Source organism: Lissotriton vulgaris, unplaced genomic scaffold (genome assembly GCF_964263255.1).
Source record: "Lissotriton vulgaris unplaced genomic scaffold, aLisVul1.2 SCAFFOLD_2358, whole genome shotgun sequence".
Classification (NCBI taxonomy): Eukaryota; Metazoa; Chordata; class Amphibia; order Caudata; family Salamandridae; genus Lissotriton; species Lissotriton vulgaris.
The window spans coordinates 1-26,635 of record NW_028252088.1 but is presented as its reverse complement, the minus strand read 5'-3'; the positions used below and the strand labels follow the sequence as shown (position 1 = coordinate 26,635).

Genomic DNA, 26,635 nt, shown 5'->3' with positions numbered 1-26,635 from the left:
TATGTGTAAGGTTTCTTAGAAGTAAGGTGGTAGTGTGTGTATAGCTGTATATGCAAATAAATGGATGTTCAATAGTTTATTTGAATGTGTGAGTATGTGTGAGAGTATCTTTTGGATGACTGTCGGTGTATAACAGGATATATATGTGTATCATTATATTTGATGAGTGAGTATACGTATGAGTGATTATATAGAACTGTTGGTGAATGAGTGGATGTGTATATAGATGGTGGAATTATTGAATTGGTTGTTGTAACTGGTATGGGTATCTCAATTTTTTTGAAAATTGTAGTTTCTATTTTTGAATATGTGTTTTAAGGGTTACATTACAGTGAAAAGAGGTCTGTCACTGTATCACAAGGATGGTGCCATCAGTGATGTCATGAGTGATGTCACTGACCATGTCATGAGTGATGTAATATGTGACGTCATCAGCAGTGCATTGCACGCGCAAGTTATAGTGAGTCCAACTAACTATAACGTGGGAATTTCAATGGTTTTATGTGAGTAAAATTTCCAGCTAACTATAACTGGTGTGAAACCTACGTTTTTTTTAGTGAATTTAATAGGTTTTTTAATAGCAAATCTCTATAGGTATGAAATGTAATATTTTTTATTACGAATATTATATTGTATAATTATGTAATATTTTGTATTTTTTATTTCCCCCGGTGCGCTCCCGGGGCGCGTACCGATGCGCTCACCAGTAAGCGCAGTGCTATGGCGCGCCCCGGGGCACGTACCGGTGAGCTTCCCGTTAGCGCTATTGCCGCAAACGAAAACAACATTGTGACGTATCGCGTAGCCGCGTGATGCGTCATATGACGCACAGCGTAAGCGCACCCGGAAGCACGCGAGCGCATACGATCGCAAAACGTCCAGACGCGCTTACGCTACGCGCCCCGGGGCGCGTAGCGTAAGCGCGTCGGGTCATGTGACCTGAAAATAACACTTTTCATTGGTTCACAACACTTTTGGTTTCCAAATGATGAAAGCCCTGGTCATGTGACTTGAAAATAACACTTTTCATTGGTCCAGAACAGTTTTGTTTTCCAAATGATGAAAGCCGCCACCTTTTTTCCTTATTCTGACTTTGTCCTTTGACTGAGGAAGACCTGTTTGGAGATCTGTCTCTAATCTTTTCTACTTTAAAATGGCTACAGTAGCAGCAGCAGCTGGAGCATCTGCCCCACCACCACCACCACCACCATCAAAAAGACCACCAGAAGATCACATTGGAGGTCAAGAAGAAGAGGAGGAGGATGAAGAGGAGGGACAGACAAGGCATTTCCTGCCTGAAGTTAATCAGCCCTACAAACCAAAAGAGCACTTCGTATGGCAGTTCTACAAAATCCCAAGGGGTTTCAAAAAAGTCAACGCTGCGAAGGTAACTTGTCTGATTTGTGATGCTGAGCTGTCCAGGGGGAACCCTAACAAAAAATATTCCTTCGGGAATCATACCATGATTCGGCACATGATCCGTTGGCACCCAATCAACTATTCTGCTGCAGAGGTAAGGGACCTCTGCAGTAAGCTACCCCCATCAACAACTAGACCCTCAACATCGAAAGAACCAACTCCATCGGGTTCAGAGGCAACAGAGACAATGCCTATCATACAACCAAAATTTTACGATTTTAAAATCATGTGCAAATATTGTGGAAAGTTAATTTGCTATGGTGAGCAAAGTATAAAACTTATCATCTGTGCTGGGGATAACCATAAGTGCCCGAAAAATCCCTAATTTTTTCTGGTTTTTTTTGCTCCAGTTGAGCCATTTACAATTCCCTGTTTTTTGTTTCTCCCCATGAAAAATACAAAAAAAATATAAAACTGTTCAGAAAACCCCAAAAAAGTAAAAAAAATTCAAAAAAACAATAAAAAAAATATAAAACACCAAAAAGAAGAAAAAAAACTGTTCTTTTTAGAACTACCTCCAATTTTTTAAAAAAAGACTACATTTTTTTAAAACTCTGTCATTCTTTTTTCCCCATGGTACGCTCCCCGGTACGCTCCCCGGTGCGCGTACCGGGCGCACCCCCGCGCAAATCGAAAATAAAAAGTAAATTTTTTTTTGTCCCGCGGGGCCCTTTTATGGCCCCCACATCAATCCTAGGGGGTCAGGGGGGGTCTACCCTGCCCCCTTTTGGTCATTTCCCCCTTTGTTTTTGCCACCTCTTGTGTCTCGATCCTACCGAGACACAAGATGGCGGCCGCTCTGGACTGTTTGGAATGTTTACAGACAGCCGAGAGCCAATCAGCTTTCCGCGCGCGAACTCGCGTTGCGCGCTGGTACGCTCCCCGGTGCGCGTACCGGGGCGCGCTTACAGATATATATATATTTTTGAACCTAAATTACTCAAGATCCTCTGGAGCACATTTCTTGAGACCTAGCAAAGGCACATCGGGCTACCAGTCCCTACAATTTTGCCAAGTTTGGTGAAAATCCATTCAGCCGTTCGGGCTAAAAGTGAGTCCAACCGCCCTATGGAAATTAACATGGGGAAAACACGTTTTGGGACCCCCCTTTTATCTCGGCCCCCGCTTGACAAATCCCCCCCACATTTTCAGGGAAGGAGCGGACCATCTTCTTTGAGAAATTCGCGAAGATTCGTCCACCGGCGCCAAAGTTATTCCCAATAGAATGTTGCGGATTTCCTATGGAAAGTAGATCCTAACTATAACTACCTACTGGCTATCGCCAGTAGGTAATATATATATATATATATATATAGCAGATCTTTTGACTGGGTGTGAGTGTTTGATTGGTTCAGATGCTCCGTCCATCACCACCCCCTTTTGTACCGCTTTGTTCGCCATAAGTTGGCAGGGTATGCTCAGACGTGAGTCCCTTGCTCACTTTGCCACTGGATTCAAGCAAGCCTGGCTGAAGACGGCTGGAATCCCATAAACCGGTCCTAGGAAGCTTGTTTCCGGTCCAGGGAAGGCATGGCTTGGCAGTTCGGGCTGGACTGTTCCCATGAGGCACAGAGTCAGACTGATTTGCATTTGGCCATGTCTGAACTGGGGTGGCAGAGTGGGCTAAAGAACGGTGATGGATCAAACCCAGATCTCTTGACTGGGTGTGAGTGTTTGATTGGTTCAGATGCTCCGTCCATAACCACTCCCTTTTGTACCGCTTTGTTCGCCATAAGTTGGCAGGGCATGCTCAGACGTGAGTCCCTTGCTCACTTTGCCACTGGATTCAAGCAAGCCGGGCTGAAGACGGCTGAAATGCCAGAAACCGGTCCTAGGATGCTTGATTCCGGTCCAGGGAAGTCATGGCTTGGCAGTTCGGGCTGGACTGTTCCCATGAGGCACAGGGTCAGACTGATTTGCATATGGCCATGTCTGAACTGGGGTGGCAGAGTGGGCTAAAGAACGGTGATGGATTAAACTCACATACATAGAGAACCCCCCCAAACCCCCCCGCTGCGCATACACACACGCACACACACATAGAGAACCCCCCCGCCGCTGCCGCGCATACACACGCACACATAGAGCACCCACCGCAGCCGCGCATACACACACACATGCACACACACACACACACACATACATACAGAACACCCCGGCGCTTACACACAAACAATCCCTTACCTCGTCTCGGCGTGTCTTCTCATCGCAGCTTGCGCAGGGACAGCCACAGCCACAGCTCTAAAGAGGCAGGAACCATCCTTTGCAGCTTCCTTCCGGTAGAGCCCATGGGAAGCCAGGTACTGGTCCATCAGTGCCTCCCCCGTCAGCTGCTCCTTTCTCCCTACAGTGATCTCCTGGCTAGCCCCACCAGTTGCCTCCATCTGCGCAGTGGGCTTCACAGACTGCCGCTCGCATGGATGGAGGGAGCTGCATGCACTACTAGACCTGCATACAGCCTCCCATGGTCGACTAGTGCTAGGGCGCCGTTCTCCCTGTCTCGCATATTCTGCGCACTGTGATTAGTTGCATGAGTACCCCGGTGGTAACGAGGCCGCCCAGTCCTGAGCCACTCCTTGCCTCATATCCTGAAGTACCATCAGGAACCGGGATTTATGAACCCACAGAAGCGCAGACACTGCCCGCAGCTGCCTAGAACGAGGTGAGGCCGGAGGTTGGGAGGAGACACGCGCTGATCAGGGAAACACAAACAGGAACGTTTATTTTCACTTTCACAGACGCAGGCAGGCGGCACCATGGGAACTGTAGTCCAGGGGAAAGGAAAGTTCTGCGCTTACGCACATAGAGCTAGGACTTACCTGAGGCCTAAAACCTCTCGTGTTGTAACCGGCGTGCGGGAGCCGATTCACCTAGAAATGTGACAAACTGAAGACAAGCTGGCTAGGTGACGTTACTTAATATTATCTGGTACCATTATAGGCATTCGAAAGATGAAAAATAAGTGTTATTTCAATGTACGTCTTCCTTACTGGAGGATTCTGTGTCGTTTGTTGAAGACTGATCACAGTAACGCTTTTGGCTAATATTAATTTATAGTTTCGTAGACGTTAATAGATTCTTGCGTCTGAAGATTGAAACTCCTTTAGCTCGCAACTTTGAGACGCCACTTCTCCAATATGTTTTAGCAAGAGTGGCAAAATGTGCAAGATGTCCGCCCGATTTGTAGTGGACAAACAGCCGTCTAGTTGCAGAATAGAGATAGTCTAAGAACTTTAAATATGGACTTGACTATCAAACATTCATCTCCTTTTGATGCAATGTTTCTATTGTGAAGAGTACCTTAAACTGTGATAAGTTAGGCATAGGCATGTTACTTTAAATATGAACAAAAGTAAATAATGATAACTGACGGTAAATATCTGCTTCTTTTCGTTTATTTATGCCAAGTACACTGTCTTATAAGACCACAGTTTACTTTACAGGTATTTAGGTTTTTGTTTGAACCGAAATAAATTGCATGAATAGCAAAAGGTTAAAATAAAAGTACTTAATTCATTCCACTAAGTTCCCTACCCTCTTTGACTTCAAGTAAACAGGTATTGGTATCATGCAAACATGACCACTACTTTTAACTGTTCTCGACAGTGATACGTTTGCCCCTTTTCTCTTTCGATACCCTTTTCCGGACAATGCCGGTAGAGGTGGGTTAGGCTAATAGTGTGTGAGAAATTGTTATTGTATGTACTACCTACGAAGCACTTTAAAAAAAAAAAATCTTAAACGTTTTTTATGCTTTATTTACTTGAAAAACGGTTGAAAACTACACATGACAATGGATGCAGAGATAATTTCAGGTAATGGAGTAGTTGCTAATTTCCTTATCTCTGACATTTCTATGTGTTTGGTAAGCTTAGGTGCAACATTCTAGTATCTCCTGTTTGACACTTTTAGTGACATTTCACAGTGAGTAGAAAAAAACAGATACTTCCATGTAATGATATTAGAAATAATAAATGATAAATGGAAATGTGCCTCAAAGGACCCTAATACAATCTAGACCAGCCTAAAGGTGCCAGTTACACAAAACTCAGACTGCTGGGAGTTATATTTGCAAACCTTCATCTGTTTTACAAGACTACTGGAAAAAAACACCAAGTTGGAGTCTGATTCTGGTCTTGGATTGTTCTTTAGTTGAGGCAACTTTCTTCTCCACCTTGGAGGCGACTTTCCTTCTTCAAAGACGCTCCCTTTAACAGAAAACAGGAGAGTGCACGCGCGCGTAAACGGATCAGGTCACGCGCGCTTCCTGTCTGCCATGGCTCCTTGGAAGCAGAAACGCACGCACACACACATACAGACCCCCCCCCGCGCATACACACACATAGAGAACCCCCCCAACCCCCCGCCGCGCATACACACACGCACGCACACACACACACACACATAGAGAACCCCCCCGCCGCTGCGCATACACACGCACACATAGAGAACCCCCCCCGCAGCCGCGCATACACACACGCTTGCACATGCACACACACATACATACAGAACACCTGGCGCTTACACACACACATCCCTTACCTCGTCTCGGCGTGTCTTCTCATCGCAGCTTGCGCAGGGACAGCCAACGTGCACACGCACGGCGACTGCGTCTCCTGCGCTACAACCGTGGTTTCGGTTTCGCGCCCTAACCTTGCCATTGGCTGTACTACCGCCAACCGGCACTTGTTTTATTTTTTTTGCATTTACGTTGCATCGTCTCCCTGGCATTTTGATTGAACTCTGGGACATCGTCGATCCTCGAGCCATTAGTGAGGGCGGCACGGTAAGGCACAAATAACCCCGCCGTGAGCTCGGGGGGTCTCCGTCTCTTTGGATTGTTCGCACAGGGTGTTGGTGAATGGGAAGAGTGCGGCGTGCAGGCTGAGGGATGGCGTATGTTGGCCGGGGCAGCTGCAGCGGGATGGGACAGGGGAGGTAAACAACTTTTTCAAGGTTTGCTGGGGGGACGTCATTAATGACTGCGGCATTCAGGCTAGTGGTCGCCCGTTCATGCACTTTGAAAGTATGCAGGGTGCCATGGGGGACTCTGTGTTTGGGAGGGGGGCGGGGCAGTGGTTCACGCCCCCTCCCCAAAAGAGAAAACCATGCCGAGCAGCATAACGCTGGAGAGGGGCGTGCCTGTGCAAGATGACAGAGAGCGCACTTCGATTTATCCTAGCTTTTTGAGAACATCCTTTAAAACTTTGGGACTCTAGTGGTCGGAAAGGTAGTGGATGAAGAAGAGTTCGCCGCGCTATTGAAAAAGTAATGACGTATTATATAATAGTCGCCACCTTGTTTCCTCCTTCCCGTAAAAAATAGCATTCCTGCCTGCATGCACCATGCTTGGGTTTTAAAAGTGGACTTTTTAGCAAGTGTTGCTGAGGGGTTAATGCCGGTATACCTCCGCATCTCGCCCCAAACGTCACTTTTGTTAAAGTAAAGCACTACACCGGGGAACCACCCCTCTCGATAGAATTATTTACGTGAATCAGGCATAACGTATACGTTCGCGTTAAGGGTGCACTGCTACAGCTGCGCCGGCAATATGGTTGGTGATCCAGGGGGCGCAGTACGGCGCTGCGTAGGATGGACAGTGGAAATGTACACCAGCAGGCACTGGCTGCGCGCTTCGATGGGGACTCTAAGGGGAGTGGCTGTTTACCTTCTCAAAACTCTCACGGCTTCCCAGAGGACTCCTCTAGGGGCGTCTTACTAGTACTCCATCACTCCTTGTCTTTTCCCGCCCTCTCTCCCTTTCCATGGCATGACAGGCATTCTCACACGGAAGCTGCAAGCTATCTGCGTTGTTCACCTCATTACACAAGACACCCATCTCCTTAGCGCTCACACATCAACAAACCAAACCGCCCCTCCTCTAACCACAGCGCTTCACATATTCCTAAAAATGCCTGCCCCCAAGCCACAGCATAGCCCGCCTCCTCTGCTATTCCACCCACACTACGAGCTCCAACCTCCACAAATGCATCGCAAGCCATTCACCACCCCCGAATATAACTGCCACCGACAGCCCATCTCTCACACATTATGCCAGCCTCCTTCTGCACAGTGCGCATACTTCAACAACGCATCTCCCTCAAGCCACAGCCTCTCTTCCCACCTGCCGAGCCCTCCCACTTTCATTCCACGCCACTGTCTTTTCCAGCCTCTTTACCCTCTAACCGTGCCTCCTATAGTGCGAGACCCGTGGTACTACTCGCCCACCTCGCATGCACTTGTCGGCCTAACAGCTGTGAGCCCGTGCCTGAGGTGCATCATCAGAGCTGTGTGAATAATAACTGCTGTGAGCCCCGTGCTGAGATGCATCATCAGAGATGTGTGAATAATAACTGTGTCAGCCCCGTGCCTGAGGTGCATCACAAGAGCTGTGTGAATAATAACAGCTGTGAGCCCCGTGCCTGAGGTGCATCATCAGAGCTGTGTGAATAATACCGTAACTGCCGGCGGCCCCGTGCTGAGGTGCATCATCAGAGCTGTGTGAATAATAACTGGTCAGCCCAGTGCTGAGGTGCATCATCAGAGCTGTGTGAATAATAACTGCGTCAGCCCCGTGCTCAGGTGCATCATCAGAGCTGTGTGAATAATAACAGCTGTGAGCCCGTGTCTGAGGTGCATCATCAGAGCTGTGTGAATAATAACTGCGTCAGCCCCGTGCGTGAGTTGCATCATCAGAGCTGTGTGAATAATAACAGCTGTGAGCAACAGCATACTCTTGCACACACTCTCACTGCTCACCAATTCAAAGTTTGCTAAAAAATGTATGCTACGCATTGTCATACACAATGCCAATAACTCAAACTTTAATGCTGCGAAACCTATTGCATTGTAAATGCATGTTTAAGAAGAGTTTTCACTTTTGCACATTTCCATGCTGGGGGAACCACTCCAGTGGAGATGAAAGCATTGACCAATTCAAGAATTACTGAATGTTCCCGCAACTGAGGTCTGAGAATGAGGAGGGACGGGATCCCTAGGGGAGACTTATTTAACACGGGCTGTGATGGCTTCTAATGTTTTAAGGTCAAAGAGAGGGATTTGTTCCAGCACAGCTTGGGTACAATAGGATGGGACAGTGGTAGGAACCAGGTCTTTATGGCACAACCCGAGTTTCTGAATCCTTCAGTGATGCCGCACCAGATCAAAGAGTTCTGCGCAGCCAGCAGCAGAGTTCTGAGCTCCTACTCTCTGGACACCAACTGACTCATTCTGTTGCACTCTATGAGCCCATCTTACCTGTCTCCAACCTAGACGCCGCTTCCAGCGCCATGACTCTTGGGCACATGGATACCAGTCCAACCTAATTTGAAGTGATGCCACCCCTCCCCCTCGATTTACCGCCACTTGCACATCCACATGGTCAACAACACTACCTCTATTCTCTTTTAGGACCAGATTAAGGCAATTAATATAATCCGGGTATGAGGTCACTCACTGGTATGAAGACTTACAGAAGCTAATGGCCTTGACACCTCCTCATAGATGACATGGTTTTCTCCCCTGAGCCAGCCACAGAAGAGTTCATTTTCTTTGCCATGGTAATGCATAGGGAGGCTGAAGTCCTTGATCTGCAGCTTCCAACACTAGAGGTCAAAATAAATGTACTGACCAAAGTTCTCCAGTCTAGACAAACATCTCGGCAGCCTTTCATACATACCTTTAAATGAGGCGCTGACAGAAACCCTATTAGGCACTTAGGCCAACCCATGCTCGGGACTGCCAGTCAACCATCAGGTGGAGAGGCACTTTCATCCTTCTCCAGGCATCCAGGCTTTTCTCTTCTAGCATCCTTCACATTTAAGTGCGTGGAAATGATTGGAAAATGTCTGTTCTCTTCCAGTATTCTGGGCCTCCATTCAGTTAACATCAGCTGCTTGATGGACCGTCAGGGCTTGGTGGCACAAGTCCTCCCTGCCAGCCTGAAGGTCTTCCCCCCATCCTGTCTCGTGCAGTTCAATATGGTCGTGATGCAGCCAAATTCACAATTCATTGTTGTTTTAACTCCACCGACACCATAGGCTTTGCCAGCTGTTCTAGTGTTGGCATTCACCTCCATGCATGGCTGAGCTCCACCACTTTCTCCAGCGATGTCCTTGATGGACATGACCTTTGATGGGACTCGCTTATTTGAGGATTAGGCTGAATCTACTCTTGAACATTTCAAGGAGAGTAGAGCTATGCCTTGCTCTCTAATCTCTCTGCCCCACCTCACCAACTGCAGCAAAGCAGTTCCGCCGCTCTATTTGTGAGTTTGAAGTGAAAGCTTCAACAGCGGACATATGGTTCTGCACCTCAAGCCAGTTTCATCTGTAAGTGGCCCTGTGCACTGATACCCCAGCATCAGCCGCTGAGTGGTGCATCTATGATCCAGATCCTGAAAGGGGCAGCTACAAACAGGGGGTGCACCAGGCTAAGCAGTCCAAAGCACTTAGATTGTATCAAAAGCCTTTATTTCAATTTCTAATCTTCTAATGCATTTCGTTCCCTCAAGGAGAACTTCATCTGGGCTTAATATAACGAAGGTGGATAATTCTGTGTTGCTAGCATCCAGTCCAACCCTCACCCTCAAGAAAACCCAGCAGTTTTGCAGTTGCAGCCAAGGTCAGAGTGCTGCTTAGTCCACCGTGCTCTGTCCACCCCGCAGCGTCATTCCCACAACCTCGTTAGTGTGTCCTTGCAGGGACACAGCCACCCGGTGGGAGGCTAAATTCACCAGTTCTATCTGGGTTGGCGAGCAATCACCTCGGACAGGTGGGTGCTTCAGAACCTCTGCAAAGGATATGCAATTCAATTCCTTTTTTCCTTATACCCCTTCCACTGTTCTCCCCCAACGACTGACAGAGGCCCAGCTCTGCCTTTTGCAACTGACAGTGCAAGCCTGTAGGAAAGTAGGACCTGCTTTTATGGTTACCCCCACTTTTTGCCTGGTGCTATGCTGTTTCTGATTAGTCTGACTAGGATCCTGCTAACCCGGACCCCAGTCTCTGATGTTTTCTCCCTTAAATTGATATGGTGAGTACTTAGAATCATCCCAGATTGGCTACTGGTGTACCATTATAAGTCCACCAGTATATGGTCCTAAGGTACCCAGAGCATAGGTACACCAGGGGTTTTCCATGGGCTGCAGCATGTATTATGCCACCCATGAGAGACCACTTAAATTGTGACCACGGGCCTGTATTGCAGCCTGTGTAAGCTGGTGCTAGCACCAATTACGAAAGATATAGGTTTCCCTACATCGGAGGTCACTGCACTTAAAACCTATAAGTCTTCCCTAAGGCAGGCCTTTCAATCCTGAAGGCAGGTTGCTCGGTTCTAAGTGAGGGGGTGCCCCTGCATGAGCAGGACACCCTTACAACCTTCGGAGTCCATTCTACCGGACTGTAAGTGAATCAGCCATTAAGATACATAGAGTGGTCATGCGTCATTACGCAATGCTCATCTCTAGATTTGCTGGAACGAATCCTGTCATGTTTGGTGTCAAACATGTTGGAATCATACCTCCCACACCGTTTACGGTGTGGGAGGTATGATTCCATGCACTGTAAAGCTCCTTTGGGAGGCCCTCAGTGCTCCCGGTACCAGTCTTTCAGACTCTGACAGCACAACATGGCTGCTGCCGACCAGACACAAGAGTCTTCCCTCCTGCTGCTGAGCCAAGCTCGAGCAAGGGAAGGCAGAACAATAGGTATTCTGTCACAGGGAGTTGTGAGCACCTCCCAGACAAGGTTTAGTGTTTTGGGGCATGGTGGGAGCACTTGCCAGCGCCACTCAGTCTGCTTGAGGGGCACATTTTGTGCCCTCCTTGCATAGACCAGTCCAAAGCAGCTCATGGAGCCGATGGCTCCCCTTCTGGTGCAAAACTGGACAAAGGACATCGGAGTATCCTCCCCACAGTCCAACCACTCCACTGGGAGGTAACCCTGAATCATCTTAAACCTTTTCTAAGGGTACTTAAGGGCTTACCTGTAGGTGGGTCTCTAGATTTGTCGTGTGACAAGATTCACATCAAGACACCACTTCTACCATGACCGTCTGGGCACTCTGAACTTTGCAACACTTCGCTCTGGGTATCGAGACTGCAACTGGGAAGGCTCCTGCTGCTCCTGGTCTCGTTGCCCTGCTCGTCAGCTGCAATGACCGTGCCTGTGCTCCATACAGGAACCTTCCAAGGCATGTGAACATCTAAGACACCTGAAGGAATCTCCCTTGAAGTAAAGGAGTCACTTCCCTGCATCTGAAGGCACCGCAACGTAGCTGACCGGTCTGCTGATCCTGGGATCCCACGGACTCCAAAAGGCTCAGCAACACAGGTGGTGGTTCTTCACATCCCTTGAGGCCAGCCCTGTCCCCTTGCCGAGTTTGAGGCCCGTATCCCTCGTCGGAGCTACAGGAACCGAGCCCCTGTGCACCGCCTCGACTTGCCATTGCAAAGGCTTGTTGACTCCCTTGCTCAGAGATCTTTGGCTCCGAGTAGCCTCCACCTCAAGCATTTCTTGTGACCAAGATCTTTATCCTCATCGCATCCCTTGCACCGTGAGCCTGCATCTTTTGGTGAGCTGCTCGAGGTCCTCTCGCAACTCCAGTGCCTCCTGCCTGTGGGTCCATTTGAGGGGCTTCTTTGATTTCAGCAGGTTCCCCTGATTGCTCGGGCCTGCTCTGACTCCCCTCCTTGTGGTGAGTCATCTGGACCTAGCTGGTCTTAACACTGCACCTTCTTCGCTTTCCACGTTGTTTGCAGTTGCCAAAGCTTGTTGGTGTGCCCATGGACACCGACTCCTCAACTCTCGAAATCCGACGCGGGAAAGGTCATGAGCGACGCCTAGTCTTTCACAGCATCACCTGGTCCTCAGAGCTGCAGCTCCAAGGTCACAACAACTCTCCTGAAACACCTGACGTTGGTGGGCATTCATCTTCCGTGCCTCCTTGTCAGTCCTGAGTGGCATAGACTCTGTCCCCTCTGCTTCCAGGTACTTCTCATCTTGAATCCACCTTTGGGTTCCACTAGACACTTTCAACCTCCTCCAGCAGCGGCAACTTCCCGAAGTCCTCCATTGAGTTTGACTTTGGTTTCCGACACCACTTTGCACCTATGCACCCGGCTTCCCTGGTGTAGGTATCCTGGTTTCCAGGGGCTCCACGGGTGGGTTGACTCTCCAACCTTCCATCTTCCAAGAGGTTTCTTCACAGACACTGGGAAGGGTCCTTCTTTAAAATTGCAACCGAGACTTACCCATTGACTTCAATTGAGTACGCAGTTGTGTTTCCACTATGCAAATGATCTCCGTGGGGTTCCTAGATACTCACCGTGGGTGGTTCCTTGGGTTCCCGACTCTTTTACATCTTCTGGGTCCCCTCTTGACTTGAGTTGTGGTTCGCATTCCACTATTAAAGTATATGGTTTGGTCTCCCCCCCTGGTGACCACTGTGTATTTGTGTTTCTTGCTTATTCTGTTGACAAAGTATTGTGTGTATTGTGCATATATCTCCATGTAGAAGATATTGTATTGTGTTAGTAAGTGTTAATAATAAATACATATTTTTTATAACTATACTGTGTGGTTCTTTTTCACTTAACCCATACCTTAAGATTAAGTAGCGGAAAAAATAAGCTGTTTTACACTCCTGCTGGACTGACCCCCTAGGCTGCTCTCCACAGCTACCACTTAGAGAGCTTTCTAAGGTTATCTAAGACCTCTTACATCACAATAAGGGTTGTCCTGATTAGTGCAGGGTGCTACACTTACATAAGTGAGCACCATATACTAAGCCAGTTTCTCACAAAGCCCTTTTGGCCAAAGGGGCTATTAAGATGGTGCGCGTGTAAGCATGTCATGGTTGATATTTTTGCTACATTCCGGAGCCCAAGAAGGAAGGAGCTTCTATATACATTGCACCAAGGACCCCTGGGTGGATGATCAGCTCTATGTGGGGTTCTCTACAGCAAAGAAAACGCAAGGCAGTGCAGAAAAGAACCATTTTGTGCTGTATCATGCTCTGCATCAAGATCTGCTACACACTGGCCAAACAGCCGTCCCAGAAGCACTGCAAGCTCTTTCCACCAGGACCAAAGCTGCTACCACGGTGTGAGTTCACAAAGTCCCTGTTCTAGACATTTACCAAGCAGCTACCTAGGTGTCCCTCCACACATTCACAAAGTACTACTCACCTGGGCAGTCCGGACACCGAGATGACATTTTATAAACTCTATATAGCTGCAGGTATTTTACTGACCCTTCCATCCTCCCTTATCTTTTACATATCCTGTGGGAGTGCCCATCTTTAGCTCAATACTGGAACGATGTGCTATCAGAGATAGATTACCACCTGGACACCCAGCTCCCTCGATTCCCGGCCTATGTACTATTGAACCTCCCCAACCCGCTAACCTTTCCCTTCACACAGTATCTGGCACCTATGAGGAATGGAATAAATCCCAATGATGCTACAATCCCAGGTAGATATGTTTGGAAGGTTTGGCAGGCATTTATCTCGCTGCTATCATAGGAATTGATAGAACTGACCTGCCCTAAATATCTGAGACTGTTGTTGACCAACTCATGATTACGCCCAGCGGCTAGCATCCCTCCAGAGTTTTAAAATCATGGTCACATAGCAATATATATGTATACGAGCACCCGGGGTGAGAATGGGGGGAGTTTTGTTTCTGTTTTGTATATTAAAATGCATTGCTAACAGCACTGGCATTAGCTGAATGTTGATGCTACGTCAGAGATTATATTGCCTCACCTCTTCAACAAAACAAATTTAAACCTAAAAATAACAAATTGCTATAGTTCAGAATAATTAGGATAGCTGACTCCATCACAAGAGTACAAGAATGACTGGGAAGAAGAGGCAACATTTTGTGGAAAAGCTGCATTAAAGAAAAATAGGAAGATAACCTGTTAACATGATTATTAAGGGGTTGATAGCTGTCCATGAAGACTACACGATAATGCACAGAGCGATGACAGATGGAGAAGTGTTGTTCTCGTGAGCCAAGAAATCAACAGATTATGTGATATATTTCTGTTCTAGTTAATGAAGATTCTCATATCTTGCGACACCAGTAACATAACTCTTCCTCAGATCCACCACAAATGGCGAAACTTCCTCTCTCTTACTTAGTAACAGATTCCAAGAATCAGCTCCAGAATATCATATTTGCTTTGCTCAACTTCAGATGAGTTTAAATGCTACAGTACTACAGTGAAGTCAATCATTCCTCAAACCAGTCACACCTGGCCGAGTTCACCAATACCAATATTGATCCACTTTTTCCAGGATATGTTCCTTCCTTCACACAACATTAACGAATCCCTCATAAATATGACTTTTAAATTGCACCCCTTGTTTCATTTTGGCATAATGAATGATGTATTAACTTCACACATAAATTGACTGCTCACTGTGTGCTGAATTTGTTTGTTGGACTTCATTGACGAGGTCACATTTCACAAAGCTGTAGTGAGTTCCACTTTTGGCAGCTAAACCACAATACCCTAAGATTCTAGGTCAAAAAACTAACCTGAACTCATACACAAACCATGTGGATCACAACAATAGCTGCAGTTGTGGGGAAAAAGGGAAATATTCATAGACAAACAAACAGATAGACTACAGATAGGAAGATAGACAGATAGATAGCTGGATAAACAGCTAGATGCATCAATGAAGGATCTACAAATTGACAATTAGATAATTTATAAACAGGTATAGATTTAACATCACTCACCTGTCCTCCACGTCGCCGGTCCCAGCCCGCCACGATCAGATGAGCCGATAACTCCTCCTTGTACTTATAGCTGATGCCCTTCACAAGGCTGGCAGCAGCCACCACCAAGGGGGCTTCATCCAAGTCCAGGCTAAGAAAGAGAGATAGAGTCTGTCAAGCCAGAACAAATCTGAGGGACAGTCAGACAGGCTAGATGAACAAGACCCTATGTTGTGTTGTGTGTTGTGGAAGGCAGCTCGCTGCTGGGAGTACCAGGGATTGCACCGGTTACTTACTGATAATCTTTATTACTCCAAGTCTACGCCTTCCCCGATACAGTCCTTACGCACGAGTCTTCATCTCCTCCCTACAGGCACTGTTCTCTAGCTGACACAAAAAAGTTCTCCCAACTTGGCCGCCACTACCCAGATGCCAGCAGAACATCACTTCCTGTTATTACCAAGTAAACAACAAACCACAAACCAGATGCACTGTAATCAATCCTCACCCTTTATACCGGACTGTATCTTGGAAGACTTGGACTGGGAGTAATGGAGATCACCGGTGAGTAACCAGTGCATTACCTCCTCATCCATCGTCCACGATCCAGTCCTCACCTGTGAGAAATACTGTAGGAAGCTGGCTCTGTATATACTATACCAAAGTAAGGTATAGTGTGCACAGAGTCCAGTGAAACCCCAGAGGCTTACAGAGGTATAAGTAGATAATACTAAAAGCTCTATTTGTGGCAGTGTGGTGGAGCAGTAAGGCTTATTAGAGCGCTCTGTTAAGAATTTGATGTACACACTCAATCGCCAAATGATATCACACACTCAAAGACTGAACTTCAGACCAATTGTTTTGTATAAAATGTTATTACTATGTTATTTTAATTTAGAACCAAGATGAACTCAGTTGCAGGTAAGTAACAGTTTCAAGAATAGCAATACTTTTCAAATACAGTAAGTATTGTTTTGAAAAGGCAGTCGAATACTTTACAGTAGTATAAAAATACTTTACTAATGTCAATCAAACAGCGATTTTATTTTATTTTGGATTTGTATAGCGCTCGAATGCCCGGAGGCGTCTTGGCGCTTGTACAAACTGGTGCAGTGCTACATGGACCGATAGTTGACACTAATTAACGGAGTGTGAACAGCCAAGTTTTTACTTGCTTCCGAAAACTCAGGAAGTTGGAATAGTTCCTAATAGGCAGGGGTAGGGCATTCCAGAGCGTAGCTGCCTTCAGCAAAAAACTCCTACCACTCTAAGTCGTCGACTTTGCTCTAGGAGTGGAAAGTAACCTTGTGTTCAAAGATCTGTACTTTCTGCCTGGGGAGCACCAGGCCAACTTTTCTCAAAAATAGCTTGGTCCAGAGTTATGCAATGCTTTATAGGTTATGCATAATGTCTTAAACTCTAGACGTTTTTGCTATGGGTAGCCAGTGCAGATTGACCAGTGTTTGGACTGCTGACATATGTTAAGGAATTCGGGCAAGAAATCACGCTGCCGCATTTTGTAGTGTTTGTAGTTTTTGTAATGACTTTTTTCGGATACCGATAAAGAGAGCATTTCCGTTGTCCAGCTTGGTCAGGATAAGGGAGGTAACAACTGTTTTTAAGAGTTCATTCAGGATGAAAGGACTGACTTTCTTTATTAGTTTTAGTGTATAAAATACAGAAGAAGATAGTGCTTTTACTTGCTGGTCAAAGTGGAAGTTGACATCAAAGATAACTCCACATTCCTTCCTTTCTTAACAGGCGTCTGTAGGGGTCCCATGTTCTGGGGTCACTAGGCTGGTGACCAAAATTATCTGTTGTTTCCGAAAAGTAGCACCTCTGTTTTGCCAGAATTTAATTTTAGGCAATTTCTTGTCATCCAATGATCGATTTGAGCCATACAGGAGCTGAATCTAGGCCCACTTCTTCCTGATCTTTGGAGATTGACACCACAATTAATGTGTCATCGGCATAAGACACCACTGAGAACCCTAAGGACTTCATCAGTTTGACCAGGGGGGCGACGTAAAAAAATTGAAAAGGGTGGGGCTTATTGAGGAGCCCGGCGGCACCCCACATGGCAAACTGAATTGTTGTGAGGTAAAATTGCCCAAGATGTCATGATTTCTTCAATGTACTAGAAAGTCTTTCAAAGTCAAGGCTACGCCTCTTATTCCCAGCTCCCTTAATCGGTTAATCAAGATAGTGTGGTTAACCGTGTCAAAAGCCGCAGAGAGAACGAGTAATATCAGGCTGGATTGACCACCTTTATCCATGGTCCATTTGATCTCTTCAGAGGCAGCAAGCAAGGAAGTTTCTGTACTATGAGCCTTTCTGAAACCGTATTGGGAGGGGTCCAGCAGATTATTGCTGTCAATACAGGCCATCAATTAGTTATTTAATGCTTTTTCAAGTAGTTTGGCTGGGAAACGAAGTCTGGAGATGGGCCTATAGCTACTGGGTTCCTGGGAGTCCAGGTTGCTTTTTTTCACTAAGGGTAGGATGGATGCAACCTTCCATTCAGTGGAATATGTCCTGTGCTTAGCACTTTATTGAGGATTTGTGTGAGTTGTTCTTCAAACATCCTTAGAGCTAAACGTATGATTTGGGGGGGGGGGGCAGGGGTCTAATAGGGACCCTGATGTACATGCCGTTATGAGTTTCAAAACCTGCTGTCTGTCAAGGGGAGAGAACCCATCAAGAATTGTAGGAAAGTCATTCCCGAGAGCTATGGAATCGAAGACCTCAGTTCCTTTACTTTGAAAGAAGCTGGCAAGGGTATCGCAAAAGGTTATATTTCCTCTGCTATCCTTTTTTGTTATCATTTTTGATAATTTAGTTATTGCACTAAAAAGTTTTCAGCCGAAAGAATTTTTTCAGTAAAAGTATTTTGTTTTCACCCTATGTATCAACGTTTTATATTCCGCAATGGCTTTTTTGTAAGTCACTCTATCTAGAGGATCATATTCAGATCTCCAAATTTGTTCTAGTCTCCTACGTGTTTGTTTCTGTGACCTTAGGCTCTCAGAGAACTAGGGTTCAGATGGGGTGCTGCGCCGGTGTTTCTGCACTTTTTCGGGTGCAAAAAAGTGAAAGGCCTTTTTAGGTCTCGCCTGCCAATGCGCTTGCGCATTGCTGGCGAGAGATATAGAGGGCCACCAGCAAATCCTACCAAGAGGTTTTGGAGTGTGCATGTGAGGCATTCAAGCGCGAAGCTCCACCAGCGCGCGCTCGGCCTCACTTCCTGCTACCCCTCTTACTTTTGTAATTGCTCACACCCCATATGCTCGTTCCCTCCCACCCCATATGCTCGTTCCCTCCCACCCTTCCGACTTCAAAGGAACGCCGCTCCCCTGCTCCCCAGCCCCCACGCCACGCAATGCCGAGAACTTGTTTTTTAAGCAGTGCGGCACGCCGCACTTACTCTAATGTTTTTTTTTTTTAATCCGCGCTTTGTTTTTCACCAGTGTGGCATGCTTCGGGTACAACAATGGAGACCGCAGCTTTCTTTTCCTATGCGCGGCTCGCCCATAAGACAAGGACATAAACAACAAGAAAGGCTAAATTATTTTGTTTACAAAGAGGCACACCGCGCTAGAACTTTAACAATGGCGGCCGCATCGTTTATTTTGTTGAGTGTGGCTGTCAAAATACATTCAGTCCTTGTACGTCAACATTCTAAATTATTTTTCCCATCGTGGCACGCCGCATAATATTACACTTCTGTGCATTGAATGTTTGTTCTTTCCTTCATTGCATCCCCTCCTTCAGCCTACAGTGACAATACTTTCGACACAGTGGAACTGGAATAGAATTGTCATGGTGGCTTAGCGCATGTGCACATCTAGTTCTACTTGGAAAAGCAAGGCAGACAATAGGCGTTTGAAAGGTATCATGTAACTCCTTGCCCCGGTAGTGGATCAAATCAGATTTATTATTCACACGACTTGCATGGTCTAGTGCTTGTTAGAGTGACAAGTTGCTGTTTCTGTTGCACATGCGCGTGGTGGATCAGAGGCGCTGAGGGCTTGCATCGTGTTTTAAGCTTCTGGATCGCAAATTGAGTCTATCTTACTACTGACATCATGAATACTGCCCTATGCAGAGCCAACTCTCTCTTCACTTTCTCCATAAGCGCCATTGCCGAGAGGTTCATGCCTGTTGGCATCCACGTATCACAGGTCATGCTGTGAGCACTGTGGCCTAATTGCATCCTTGAGCTAGCTGTTAAGCCCCAATAGCCTCATGCACTAGCATCATCACTCTCCTCTTGCTAACATTGCACCTCAAGCTTATTGCCACAAACTCAAAGCATTGGGAGCCAAAACAGGCAACCTCTATCCTACATACCTTCCTTTCTTTACCCCTCGTACTGCGGTCTTCTACATCACTGTGCATTTCTGTATCACTGTGCTTTATTTAGAAAATGTTTTTCCCTTTCTCTTATTTTGCATGGCTCGAACAAAGACATTTTGTAAAAGTTACATTGTGCGCTTTTAGTAACATTAATGGCGGGCGCAAATGCACTAAGCTAGTAAAGGGTGCAGTGCCACAAGCTATTACTATTTTTTTTTTACAACTCTCATGCCTGCCTGGCTGCCCTTCTCATCTCAGCTCTGACCCCAAAGCTGGTCGTCGGCAACAAGGACTCAGGCCCTGCCCGCCCTCTCTTTTATTAAACACGGTCCCCGTGATTTTCTTTTTTTACAACTCTCATGGCTGGCTGCCCTTCTCATCTCAGCTCTGACCCCAAAGCTGGTCGTCCGCTACAAGGACTCAGGCCCTGCCCGCCCTCTCTTCCCTATCCTGTGTCATCTCTCCGGATCACCAGTGGCTGCATTAGGCTACAACCCACCCTCACTCACTCCAACTCCACCATCCAACTCCATCCTCCAACTCCACCCTCCAAATCCACCCTCCAACTCCAACTCCACCCTCCAACTCCAACTCCAACTCCACCCTCCAACTCCACCTTCCAACTCCACCCTCCACCCTCCACCCTCCACCCTCCAACTCCATCCTCCAACTCCACCCTCCAACTCCACCCTCCAACTCCACCCTCCAACCCCACCCTCCAACTCCACCCTCCAACTCCACCCTCCAACTCCACCCTCCAACTCCACCCTCCAACCCCACCCTCCAACCCCACCCTCCAACCCCACCCTCCAACTCCACCCTCCGACTCCAAATCCACCCTCCAAATCCACCCTCCAACTCAAACTCCAACTCCGCCCTCCAACTCCACCCTCCAACTCCAACCCCAACTCCACCCTCCAACTCCAACTCTACCCTCCAACTCCACCCTCCAACTCCAACTCCACCCTCCAACTCCACCCTCCAACTCCACCCTCCAACTCCACCCTCCAACCCCACCCTCCAACCCCACCCTCCAACTCCACCCTCCAACTCCCCCTCCAACTCCACCCTCCAACTCCACCCTCCAACTCCACCCTCCAACCCCAACCTCCAACCCCACCCTCCAACCCCACCCTCCAACTCCACCCCTCCAACTCCACCCTCCAACTCCACCCTCCAACTCCACCCTCCAACTCCACCCTCCAACTCCACCCTCCTACTCCACCCTCCAACTCCACCCTCCTACTCCAACTCCACCCTCCTACTCCAACTCCACCCTCCAACTTCCACCCTTCAACTCCACCCTCCAACTCCACCCTCCAACTCCACCCTTCACCCTTCAACTCCACCCTCCAACTCCACCCTCCAACTCCACCCTCCAACTCCACCTTCCAACTCCACCCTCCAACTCCACCCTCCAACTCCACCCTCCAACTCCACCCTCCAACTCCACCCTCCAACCCCACCCTCCAACCCCACCCTCCAACCCCACCCTCCAACTCCAACTCCACCCTCCAACTCCACCCTCCAACTCCACCCTCCAACTCCAACTGCAAATCCACCCTCCAACTCCTCCCTCCAACTCCAACTGCAACTCCACCCCCCAACTCCAACTGCAACTCCACCCTCCAACTCCACCCTCCACCCTCCAACTTCCAACTCCACCCTCCAAACTCCAACTCCACCCTCCAACTCCAACCTCCAAATCCAACTCCACCCTCCAAATCCACCCTCCAACTCTATCCTCCACCCTCCAACTCCACCCTCCAACTCCAACTCCACTCTCCAACTCCAACGCTACACTCCAACTCCACCTTCCAACTCCACCCTCCAACTCCAACTTCACCCTCCAACTCCAACTTCACCCTCCAACTCCACCCTCCAACTCCACCCTCCAACTCCACCCTCCAACTCCACCCTCCAACTCCACCCTCCAACTCCACCCTCCAACTCCAACTGCAAATCCACCCTCCAACTCCACCCTCCAACTCCACCCTCCAACTCCAACTGCAACTCCACCCCCCAACTCCAACTGCAACTCCACCCTCCAACTCCACCCTCCACCCTCCAACTTCCAACTCCACCCTCCAAACTCCAACTCCACCCTCCAACTCCAACCTCCAAATCCAACTCCACCCTCCAAATCCACCCTCCAACTCTATCCTCCACCCTCCAACTCCACCCTCCAACTCCAACTCCACTCTCCAACTCCAACGCTACACTCCAACTCCACCTTCCAACTCCACCCTCCAACTCCAACTTCACCCTCCAACTCCAACTTCACCCTCCAACTCCACCCTCCAACTCCACCCTCCAACTCCACCCTCCAACTCCACCCTCCAACTCCACCCTCCAACTCCAACCTCCAACTCCAACCTCCAACTCCAACTCCAACCTCCAACTCCACCCTCCAACTCCACCCTCCAACTCCAATCTCCAACTTCACCCTCCAACTCCAACCTCCAACTCCACCCTCCAACTCCAACCTCCAACTCCAACCTCCACCCTCCAACTCCAACCTCCAACTCCAACCTCCAACTCCAACCTCCAACCTCCAACTCCAACCTCCAACTCCAACTCCACCCTCCAACTCCACCCTCCACCCTCCAACTCCACCCTCCACCCTCCAACTCCACCCTCCAACTCCACCCTCCAACTCCAACCTCCAACTCCAACCTCCAACTCCAACCTCCAACTCCAACCTCCAACTCCAACCTCCAACTCCACCCTCCAACTCCACCCTCCACCCTCCAACTCCAACCTCCAACTCCAACCTCCAACTCCAACCTCCAACTCCAACTCCACCCTCCAACTCCACCCTCCAACTCCACCCTCCAACTCCACCCTCCAACTCCACCCTCCAACTCCACCCTCCAACTCCAACCTCCAACTCCAACCTCCAACTCCACCCTCCAACTCCACCCTCCACCCTCCAACTCCACCCTCCAACTCCACCCTCCAACTCCAACCTCCAACTCCACCCTCCAACTCCACCCTCCAACTCCACCCTCCAACTCCACCCTCCAACTCCAACCTCCAACTCCAACACTCCAACTCCAACCTCCAACTCCAACCTCCAACTCCAACCTCCAACTCCAACTCCAACTCCACCCTCCACCCTCCAACTCCACCCTCCAACTCCACCCTCCAACTCCACCCTCCAACTCCAACCTCCAACTCCAACCTCCAACTCCAACCTCCAACTCCAACCTCCAACTCCAACCTCCAACTCCACCATCCAACTCCAACTCCAACCTCCAACTCCAACCTCCAACTCCAACCTCCAACTCCAACCTCCACCCTCCAACTCCAACCTCCAACTCCAACCTCCAACTCCAACCTCCAACTCCAACTCCAACACTACACTCCAACTCCACCTTCCAACTCCACCCTCCAACTCCAACTTCACCCTCCAACTCCAACTTCACCCTCCAACTCCACCCTCCAACTCCACCCTCCAACTCCACCCTCCAACTCCACCCTCCAACTCCACCCTCCAACTCCACCCTCCAACTCCACCCTCCAACTCCACCCTCCAACTCCAACCTCCAACTCCAACTCCAACTCCAACCTCCAACTCCACCCTCCAACTCCAACCTCCAACTCCAACCTCCAACTTCAACCTCCAACTCCAACCTCCAACTCCACCCTCCAACTCCAACCTCCAACTCCAACCTCCAACTCCAACCTCCACCCTCCAACTTCAACCTCCAACTCCAACCTCCAACTCCAACCTCCAACTCCAACCTCCAACTCCAACCTCCAACTCCAACTCCACCCTCCAACTCCACCCTCCACCCTCCAACTCCACCCTCCACCCTCCAACTCCACCCTCCAACTCCACCCTCCAACTCCAACCTCCAACTCCAACCTCCAACTCCAACCTCCAACTCCAACCTCCAACTCCAACCTCCAACTCCACCCTCCAACTCCACCCTCCACCCTCCAACTCCAACCTCCAACTCCAACCTCCAACTCCAACCTCCAACTCCAACTCCACCCTCCAACTCCACCCTCCACCCTCCAACTCCACCCTCCAACTCCACCCTCCAACTCCAACCTCCAACTCCACCCTCCAACTCCAACCTCCAACTCCAACCTCCAACTCCAACCTCCAACTCCACCCTCCAACTCCACCCTCCACCCTCCAACTCCACCCTCCAACTCCACCCTCCAACTCCACCCTCCAACTCCACCCTCCAACTCCAACCTCCAACTCCAACACTCCAACTCCAACCTCCAACTCCAACCTCCAACTCCAACCTCCAACTCCAACTCCACCCTCCACCCTCCAACTCCACCCTCCAACTCCACCCTCCAACTCCACCCCTCCAACTCCAACCTCCAACTCCAACCTCCAACTCCAACCTCCAACTCCAACCTCCAACCTCCAACTCCACCATCCAACTCCAAGTCCAACCTCCAACTCCAACCTCCAACTCCAACCTCCAACTCCACCATCCAACTCCAACTCCAACCTCCAACTCCAACCTCCAACTCCAACCTCCACCCTCCAACTCCAACTTCCACACTCCAACCTCCAACTCCACCCTCCAACTCCACCCTCCAACCTCCACCCTCCACCCTCCAACCCTCCAACTCCACCCTCCAACTCCACCCTCCAACTCCACCCTCCAACTCCACCCTCCAACTCCAACCTCCAACTCCAACCTCCAACTTCACCCTCCAACTCCAACCTCCAACTCCAACCTCCAACTCCAACCTCCACCCTCCAACTCCACCCTCCAACTCCACCCTCCAACTCCAACTCCAACCTCCAACTCCAACCTCCAACTCCAACCTCCAACCTCCAACTCCACCATCCAACTCCAACTCCAACCTCCAACCTCCAACTCCACCACCCAACTCCACCATCCAACTCCAACCTCCAACTCCAACCTCCAACTCCAACTCCAAGCTCCACCCTCCAACTCCAACTTCCACCCTCCAACTCCAACCTCCAACTCCAACTCCACCCTCCAACTCCACCCTCCAACTCCAACCTCCACCCTCCAACCTCCACCCTCCAACCTCCACCCTCCACCCTCCAACTCCACCCTCCAACTCCACCTTCCAACTCCACCTTCCAACTCCACCCTCCAACTCCACCCTCCAACTCCACCCTCCAACTCCACCCTCCAACCCCACCCTCCAACCCCACCCTCCAACCCCACCCTCCAACTCCAACTCCACCCTCCAACTCCACCCTCCAACTCCACCCTCCAACTCCAACTGCAAATCCACCCTCCAACTCCTCCCTCCAACTCCAACTGCAACTCCACCCCCCAACTCCAACTGCAACTCCACCCTCCAACTCCACCCTCCACCCTCCAACTTCCAACTCCACCCTCCAAACTCCAACTCCACCCTCCAACTCCAACCTCCAAATCCAACTCCACCCTCCAAATCCACCCTCCAACTCTATCCTCCACCCTCCAACTCCACCCTCCAACTCCAACTCCACTCTCCAACTCCAACGCTACACTCCAACTCCACCTTCCAACTCCACCCTCCAACTCCAACTTCACCCTCCAACTCCAACTTCACCCTCCAACTCCACCCTCCAACTCCACCCTCCAACTCCACCCTCCAACTCCACCCTCCAACTCCACCCTCCAACTCCACCCTCCAACTCCAACTGCAAATCCACCCTCCAACTCCACCCTCCAACTCCACCCTCCAACTCCAACTGCAACTCCACCCCCCAACTCCAACTGCAACTCCACCCTCCAACTCCACCCTCCACCCTCCAACTTCCAACTCCACCCTCCAAACTCCAACTCCACCCTCCAACTCCAACCTCCAAATCCAACTCCACCCTCCAAATCCACCCTCCAACTCTATCCTCCACCCTCCAACTCCACGCTCCAACTCCAACTCCACTCTCCAACTCCAACGCTACACTCCAACTCCACCTTCCAACTCCACCCTCCAACTCCAACTTCACCCTCCAACTCCAACTTCACCCTCCAACTCCACCCTCCAACTCCACCCTCCAACTCCACCCTCCAACTCCACCCTCCAACTCCACCCTCCAACTCCACCCTCCAACTCCACCCTCCAACTCCACCCTCCAACTCCAACCTCCAACTCCAACTCCAACCTCCAACTCCACCCTCCAACTCCAACCTCCAACTTCACCCTCCAACTTCAACCTCCAACTCCAACCTCCAACTCCACCCTCCAACTCCAACCTCCAACTCCAACCTCCAACTCCAACCTCCACCCTCCAACTCCAACCTCCAACTCCAACCTCCAACTCCAACCTCCAACTCCAACCTCCAACTCCAACCTCCAACTCCAACCTCCAACTCCAACTCCACCCTCCAACTCCACCCTCCACCCTCCAACTCCACCCTCCACCCTCCAACTCCACCCTCCAACTCCAACCTCCAACTCCAACCTCCAACTCCAACCTCCAACTCCAACCTCCAACTCCAACCTCCAACTCCACCCTCCAACTCCACCCTCCAACTCCATCCTCCAACTCCAACCTCCAACTCCAACCTCCAACTCCAACTCCACCCTCCAACTCCACCCTCCACCCTCCAACTCCACCCTCCAACTCCACCCTCCAACTCCACCCTCCAACTCCAACCTCCAACTCCACCCTCCAACTCCAACCTCCAACTCCAACCTCCAACTCCAACCTCCACCTCCAACCTCCAACTCCACCATCCAACTCCACCATCCAACTCCAACCTCCAACTCCAACCTCCAACTCCAACTCCAACCTCCAACTCCAACTCCAACCTCCACCCTCCAACTCCAACTTCCACCCTCCAACTCCAACCTCCAACTCCAACTCCACCCTCCAACTCCACCCTCCAACTCCAACCTCCAACTCCAACCTCCACCCTCCAACCTCCACCCTCCAACCTCCACCCTCCACCCTCCAACTCCACCCTCCAACTCCACCTTCCAACTCCACCTTCCAACTCCACCCTCCAACTCCACCCTCCAACTCCACCCTCCAACCCCACCCTCCAACCCCACCCTCCAACCCCACCCTCCAACTCCAACTCCACCCTCCAACTCCACCCTCCAACTCCACCCTCCAACTCCAACTGCAAATCCACCCTCCAACTCCTCCCTCCAACTCCAACTGCAACTCCACCCCCC

The 26,635-nt window shown here is 49.5% G+C and overlaps 1 protein-coding gene across 1 annotated transcript in view; it reads right to left on the bottom strand.

Moving 5' to 3' along the window:
• LOC147662678 (proteasome subunit beta type-9-like) overlaps positions 1–15,476 on the bottom strand; it is a gene marked incomplete at its 5' end in the record, with an annotated part of 71,797 nt that extends 56,321 nt beyond the window's left edge. Inside the window, 2 exons of the mRNA XM_086950985.1 lie at positions 15,179–15,308; positions 15,454–15,476. Of these exons, the coding sequence (XP_086807111.1) occupies positions 15,179–15,308; positions 15,454–15,476 (153 nt within the window). The remainder of the gene's footprint in view (positions 1–15,178; positions 15,309–15,453) is intronic.
• Positions 15,477–26,635: the final 11,159 nt, after the last annotated feature.